Source organism: Myotis davidii, unplaced genomic scaffold, assembly GCF_000327345.1.
Source record: "Myotis davidii unplaced genomic scaffold, ASM32734v1 scaffold56, whole genome shotgun sequence".
Lineage (NCBI taxonomy): Eukaryota > Metazoa > Chordata > Mammalia > Chiroptera > Vespertilionidae > Myotis > Myotis davidii.
The window spans coordinates 398,340-406,132 of NW_006287458.1; the positions used below are offsets into that span (position 1 = coordinate 398,340).

At 46.2% G+C, this 7,793-nt stretch overlaps 1 protein-coding gene across 1 annotated transcript in view; it reads right to left on the reverse strand.

Moving 5' to 3' along the window:
• AKAP8L (A-kinase anchoring protein 8 like) overlaps nucleotides 1-5,958 on the reverse strand; it is a 28,523-nt gene extending 22,565 nt beyond the window's left edge. Inside the window, exons 1-2 of the mRNA XM_015560961.1 lie at nucleotides 5,820-5,958; nucleotides 2,002-2,076 (exon numbers count right to left, since the gene is read on the reverse strand). Of these exons, the coding sequence (XP_015416447.1) occupies nucleotides 2,002-2,076; nucleotides 5,820-5,832 (88 nt within the window). The 5' untranslated portion in view covers nucleotides 5,833-5,958. The remainder of the gene's footprint in view (nucleotides 1-2,001; nucleotides 2,077-5,819) is intronic.
• Between the last annotated feature and the right edge of the window lie 1,835 nt (nucleotides 5,959-7,793).

Here is a 7,793-nt window from a genome sequence, read left to right on the forward strand (position 1 = left end):
CTAGCTAGGGCCTTCCTCCCTCTCTTTAAAAAACAAAAACAGCCGAAACAGGTTTGGCTCAGTGGATAGAGTGGCGGCTTGTGGACTGAAGGGTCCCAGGTTCGATTCCGGTCAGGGGCATGTACCTTGGTTGCGGGCACATCCCCAGTGGGGAGTGTGCAGGAGGCAGCTGGTCGATGTTTCTCTCTCATCTATGTTTCTAACTCTCTCTCTCTCTCTCTCCTTTCCTCTCTGTAAAAATTCAATAAAATATATTTAAAAAAACAAACAAACAAAAAACACACACAAAAAACTATAGTTTTGCCCTGGCCAGTGTGGCTCAGTTGTTTGTCATACCATGCACTGAAAGGTGCCTGTTCAATTCCAATCAAGGCACATACCCAGGTTTTGGGTTTGATCCCCAGTCAGGGTACATACAGGATGCAATCATTGATGTTCCCTCTCACATCAATGTTTATGTCTCTCTCTCCCCCTCACTAAAATAAATAAAAACATATTTAAAAAAAGAAAAAACTTAGAAGAAAATATTTGTAACATTGGGTTAGGCATAAATTTCTTAGATACCATAAATTTCTTGTGATTCCAAAATCACAATCTATTAAAGACTGATAACTTGGACTTCATCAAAATGAAGAACTTGTATTCTTCAAAAGACATTAATAAGAGAATAAAAAGACAAGCCAGTTTGGTAGAAAATATTTGCAAATGGCACCTTATAAAATGCTTATACCCAGAATATGTAAACCAGAGGGAAAACAATTCAAAAAAGATGTGCAATTTGATACTATGTTGTTGTTTTTTAAACTAGTTTATTATATTAAGCTACTTAGTATTTATATAGAATCTCCTTTTTGAAGTGTAAATATTTGTTTGTTTTTAATATATTTTATTGATTTTTTACAGAGAGGAAGGGAGAAGGATAGAGAGTTAGAAACATTGATCAGCTGCCTCCTGCACACCCCCTACTGGGGATGTGCCCACAACCAAGGTACATGCCCTTGACCAGAATCGAACCTGCAACCTTTCAGTCCGCAGGCCGACGCTCTATCCACTGAGCCAAACCGGTTAGGGCAATTTGGTACTATGTTTGGATAAAAGGAGTGAGCCAAGGAGGGCAGGAGAGGGAAGCCATGCAAACCAAGTTTTTCCTCATTTATGAAATACCTGCAGGGACTAGCTGCTAATACTTCAGGTAGCTTACTTATGTGCACTTACTCTGTGACTCCTGAGGGACTGTCACCATGTAGGCTCAGTCTTTCCCCAGACCTTAGTAGTAAAACAAACTACCCATCTCAGCCACCAAGACTTTATCCTTATTAATTCCAAAGAGGGTTCTTTGTCAACAGACACTTAGCGTCAGAGAACTCCATATGGAAAGACCAGCTATATCCGTAGTTACAGCTGCCGAAGCTTGCTGACAGAAATCTATGGACCCCATTGGCTGACTACTTCTGAATTAAATTTAGTGTGTCTGTCCACATTTGAGAAATCAACCAGAGATTTTCCCCCAACCATACATGCGAGGAACTGCCTGGCTTGAAATGGCCTGACATCGTTAAAAGCTCACTAGATTCAGACAGGCAGCCTCTCTGGCACAGTGGACCCATACACTACTTTGTGGCTAAGTTAATGGCTTGGTTTCTGTTCATTCCAATCCTTTTGACTTTGATTAGCCACTTCCCTTCCCAGACCCTGAAGAAGATTTTCTGAAGCCAGAGGTCTGTCACAGACTTCTAACAAAATGTTAAAGGGTCAAAGGAACCAATCATTTCCAGCCCCAAGATTTCCAACTTGTTCAGTAACACAGACATCTCTCCCATAATTGCCTCCAAGGGGGGAGTGCCAGTTACACACCGCACCCCACCATTTTATACAAGTTTGGATTTAGAAAAGCAAGACAGGGAGACATCAAGGTCAAAGGCACTAACAAGACACCAGATTGCTCTGGTACTAGGAGAAGGCAGAGCACTCACCCTCCGGTTCCCAGGGGCCCACACTTACCATAATCACAGGTGGGCTGAACACTGGAGTCTGAGTACGTTGACTGCAAAGTGGTTTCAGATCCCTGGACAAAGCCTAAACATATGCACAGCATGGTTAGTTTCCCCAAACAAGCCATCGCCAATGACCTAAAACTACCCTTTAGTATAGACTGGTAGGCCCTCCCCTCACTGGAAAGCCTAAACTCTAGCTTCTGAACACTTTAATTATAGCCCAGAACATATTAACCAATGGAAAGGCAGGCTATGTTTAACTTGCTACACCAGAAGAATTGGATACAAATTTTCAAATACTTTAAACCAGTAACTCAAATGAGTACCCAAATTACCATTCAGCTAAATGAGAAAATACTTGTATCAAACATCTAAGCACTGATTATTGCAGGTGAACCACCTTCAATTCAAACAAGGGCAGCGTTATTTTTGAACAATGTTTAGACAAATAATACCCTTCCCCAAATCTAAAACCAAAACTGTTTTGTATTTTTAGTTTTCCAATAAAAATGTACACATTACAATTACCTCTTAAATGTAATTACTTGGGTTATAGCATGTTTACACGGAATAAATATTACATATAATATACATATTATTTCCTATTTTCTCAACTCTCAAACTATTTCACACCTTAAAATAAATTAGTACCAAGCAAGGAAATCTTGAATCTCTACCAGAAACACTGCTCTTAAATGCTTATTGTAACAGACTATGATGAGTCCTAATACTATCTTTAAAAGTAGGTTGAAAAATTTTTTTTAATGATTTACCCATAACACTGAAATTATGACAGATACCATAAGAGGCAATATTTGCCTACTCCCATCAGAGCCAACTCATGCCCTAAAAATAAAAACCAGCACCTCCAATAACAAAAGCATACATCAAGTGCCTTTCTGGGGTGAGCATTCACATATTTGTTGATGGTTTCTCTAGTTCATCTCTTAAAGACCCCAGCAACAAAGACAACAGCAACAGCAGCCAACACTGAACAAGTGTTTTCCCCGAAGGGTGTAAGAGCTTTCCCTGCATTCTTTCATTTTGTCCTTACCAGTCAACACAGGGTCAGGGCCAAGATCCCTTACCCTGCAATCCACAGTCCAAAAAGGTCTGCAAACCAAGTGTTCTCCTCAAATGTGGAACAACACTCTCTTGGGGGCAAAAACGACCTGTGAGGACAATCATGGTCTTTCTTTCCCCCACATCCTGGTGTGGGGTTGTGGAATGTCCTCTCAAGCTAGAATTTTGCAAAAATGACTGAATATGACTTCTGAGACTTCCATCTTGTTCTCCCTTAGATCATTCACTCAAGGGAAAACTAGCCACCATGTTGTGCCAGTGGTTCTCAACCTTCCTAACGCCGCGACCCTTTAATACAGTTTCTCATGTTGTAGTGACCCCAAACCATACAATTATTTTCGTTGGTACTTCATAACTGTAATGTTGCTATTGTTATGAATCGTAATGTAAATATCTGATATGCTATATGTGTTTTCATTGTTCGCGACCCACAGGTTGAGAACCGCTGCTAATAGGACTGTGGAGAGGTCCACCTGGTGAGGAACCAACAGCCGGCATCAACCTAAGCAACCATGAGAGTTTAAGTCGCCTGGGAGGTGAGCCCTTCAGCACAGTCAAGCCTTGAGACGACTACAGTCCAGACCAACATAAAAAATGTAACCTCATGAGATCCCAAGCCAGAACCATCCAGCGACACTATTTGTGTATTCCTCACACACAATAACTGTGAGCTAATAAAGGTTCCTATTAGAAAAATGATATCATGTAAGACCTGATTCTGGATTTTTCTACCCTATGTTTCTATGGCTTTCATCTTTCCTCTCAGTGCCAGAGAAAATGACTCCTTTCCCAAGTACACACAAACTAAGTTCAAAAGCTGGACAAGTTATCAGTAAGATAAATTATTTTAATCACATTCTTTAAGTAAGAGGGGTAACATTTGCTTAGGCCTCCAGAACTTCTCCTTAAGGGCAAAATAGTTGTCTGAGATATGATTAAAATGCCTTTGACTTTAGCGGTCAGCTTTTTAAAAGTGAAAAACGTAACACAGAATCAGAGCCTCGAGATGGGGAGGTAAGATTCAGATGTGGCCATTAGTGACCTCTCCAACTCTGTCCTTGTCTACAAACGTCAATGCTCCGTGTCTAAGTTCCCCACGGCACCTAATCACTCGTGTTCTGGTTTCAGCAGTCCTGACCCTCACCACACAGAACTGTCTTCCAGGTCACAGTAAGATTTGGTGAGAAAGATTACATCTGAATTACAGAGATGTCAGTAACAACCCTACTGACTTTCCTCCTGAACCAGGAAAGCTACTGAAATGCCAGGGCAGGGGGGCCAATCCTGGCATCACTGATTTCCCAGCCAGCTAATGCGGGGTGGCGAGGCGTCTTGGGCGGTGCACGATGCTTAGCGGCACTCCTGGTCTCTACACACCGGATGACAGGGGCACCCCCCCACCAGACATGACAACCAAAAACATACCCCGATGCTGCCAAATGTCCCCTGGGCGGTAGAATCGGCCCTGGATGAGAACCGCTGGGCCAAGGGATGGCTGCTCGGGGTTCTTGCCAAGCTCCCGACCTGGGTGCCAGAGGAGGGAGGCCCGGCAACACCTCCTTGCCAGGCCAACATAAAGCAGCCTACAAAGGAGCCCCAGAGGCTCAGGTTCCATTCTGAGCCCCCAACATTCCACAGCAGAATGCTGGTTACCAGGCAACCACACATGCTCAGCCTAATACTCCCCTCCAAGGGGGAAGCCTAGCCCGTGGCTCCTGGTTGAGCAGCCTCGGTGGTTACCACCAGGACACACCAGCTGTCCAGTTCATCCACAGATGATGTACAATTGCCGTGCCAGCGCATCACAGCCCCCCTCTGATCTCAGCACCCACCCTCCCTTTTGCTCAAGGCCCACTGGCCTCCCTGGCAGAACATCTAAGGGGCCAAGCATCTCCTAGCGGCTAGGACCTAGCCTAGCCCCTGGGCCAGATATTCTTAATTCCCATCCTCTATTATGGCTTCTGCTCAAATGCCACCTCTTTAGCGGTCTCCAAGCACCGCACCTAATGGAACAACTCCCCGGGTACTGCCCACCCCAGAATATAGCCCACATTCATTTGTTTGCTTGGGGTGGTCTGCCCCGCCCTGTAAGCTGCTTGAGGAATTCTTGCCGTATTCCAGCTGCCTATTCAGCACCTGACACGATGAATCTGACAGATGGTGAATGAATTACCATGGAAATGAGCCGTTCCAGGCAAGGCTCAAGCTCAGGCCCTCAGGACCCAAGGTACCCTGCTCAGTCCAAACCTCCCAAATATCTACTCCTCGCTCCGGGGCTGGAGCCTCTCTCAGCCCGGGGCTGGCAAGGGGCAGGAGGAGCTGCGACATCTTACAGGGACACTGAGCGTGGGGGTTGGGGGGCCGGTGAGGCAATGGCGACGGCAGCCGAGCCCGTTGACGGCTCGCAAGGGCCGAAGCCCGAGAAAAGGCGACCAGAGGCTGCGAGGTCCGAAAAGGCCAGGCTAGGGTCGGAGGTGGTGGGAGAAAAGACCTCGGGCCCCGAGGCCGCCCGCGGACACAGGCAACGGAAGCCAAAATCTCGGGCGACCGAGAGCCAGAGCGCGAGGGTGCAAGCACAGAGCACCGAGGAGCCGAAGCTTGAGGGGCGCGAACCTGAGAGGACCCGTCCGCGGCGCCATTTTGCGACCGCAGAGAGAGCGGTATCCAGGCCCCGGGGGAGGCGTGGGCGAGCCCGGCGCGGCCTTGGCACGTCCCCGTCCCTCCCGACCCGGCCGGGCTCACCTGTGTAGCTCATGGCGGCGGCGTACACTGCGCCTGAAAACTCCGGCAGATGCGCCGCACGTCAGACGCGGAGATTGCCGTGACAATCCCCCGGGCTCTTTCTACATATAACGGAGCCCCGCCTCCCGACCGCATTGGCTCACGCCCGGCTCCGACTTCACGCCTATTAGGCCACGATACTGTCTATTTCAGGATATCCTCAAACCAATGGCTGAGGCGGTTACCAATCTCATGAGAGCCCCGCCCTGCTCCCGCCTTTCGTTATTTCAAGCCTGCGGTGATTGGTTAAAAATAACCTGTAGAGTTCGAAGGGGCGGAGCTATGCGCTACGGAAAGACCCGAGGCTCAAGGGCTGCCGGGTGGGGGTTGGGTCTGTGACCGGGAGGCCCGCCAGAGGGAGCTGGGTTTACAGCGAAGGGCACCGCTGGCATCGCGGCTCTCCCGCCGGGGTGCTGTGCCAACAGGGGCTGTTTCTAACATCTCTGGCCTTCAGCTCCAAAATGAGCACGGTAAAGCCATATTGGAACGAAAATTACAACTAAGCGCCAAACGGGATGCTGGGCACAGGTTCAAATATATATATGTAAAGCAGTCACTCCAGTGCTGGGTGTACAAATTGTTACGTTTTGTTATCAATGGTTACATAAAAATAACAAATATATTTATATAACATGTTTATATTATATATGTAATAAATGTTTGTAATTTATTATCTGGAATGTTTCCTCACACCTGGAAAGACCTTGTTTTTTTGAATTCTCATTTAAAAGACAAGAAAACAGACTTGGAATTCATGACTTGCTCAAAGTCCTTGATGCTTAAGTGTTAAAGCTGGAATGACCCACTAAAATCTTCTTGGTCCTTCTGGACTTAGAGGTCCTGCAGTGGCCCAGCCACGTTCCAGCCCTGTCCTCAGCACCCTGAATGGATATGTGCAATCCAGCGTCTGAGGCATCTCATGACTGCTAAGACATTACTTGGCAGAGCTGCAGACACTTAAAATGATACTTAACATGTTTGTGAAAATTCGTCAAGCTACACAAGTATGACTTGTACACTTTTCTGTCATAATTCAGATGGGGAAGAAGGGGTGAAGAGTTTATAACTGAAGAGATTAGTCATGAGTTAATAATCGATGAGTAGTTGAGGGCTCATTGTAGGTTTGGAATTCTCCATAAAATTTTAGTGAAACAACTCCTCCCACACACATACACAAATGCGGCTTCTGCAGAACTTGCTGTCATGTGGGGCAAGAAACTCTTTATGTAAAGCATGTGAAACTCTGATCAACGTGCATTCCAGCTTTGGGACTCGGCTTATTTGTGTCACCCTCAGGAATAACTGCCTGCCTGTCCCCCAAAGCAGTCCCCTGGACACTTCTCCTTCATAGCACGTACTGCAGCCGTCATTTTATCCTCACTTGGTGATTTTGTTAATAAATTCAACCCTCTACCTCAGAGTGAGTCAAAATGACTTAAGGGATGTGCTCAGAAGTTTTAGGAAAAGATCCCTCTGTGGTAAGAACTCTATGTAACCCATCCAAGTACTCATACAGCTATCCCTCCACAACTGTGGGTGAGAAAGGTCTTCCCATATTACTTTGCAAGTTCTTCCATCATTTGAACTTTTTTTATATTCAGCTTATATCACGTTTATACTTTTAAAGCTAATTTGTAAAAAAAATTAAAAAGTGCCTTTAGGTCAGCTCTCATCCGAGATACCCTCCCTGTTTCCAAAGCCTCAGATACACCCACCCACATTTGGGATAGACAGCAGTGGTGGAACCCTTCCTCCACCAGGCAAGGCATGTGTCCTGACCACAAGCAGAAAAGTCAAGCATGAAGGACAAGACCACTCCTGTGGGTATGCTGCCATAGCTTCTTTGCCCCTTTCCCAGCCAGGTACATGGTGCAGGCTGGGGTAAAAGGGTTGGGGGCTGAAGAGGCTTCTTCTGCCTATACCCCATGAGGTCAT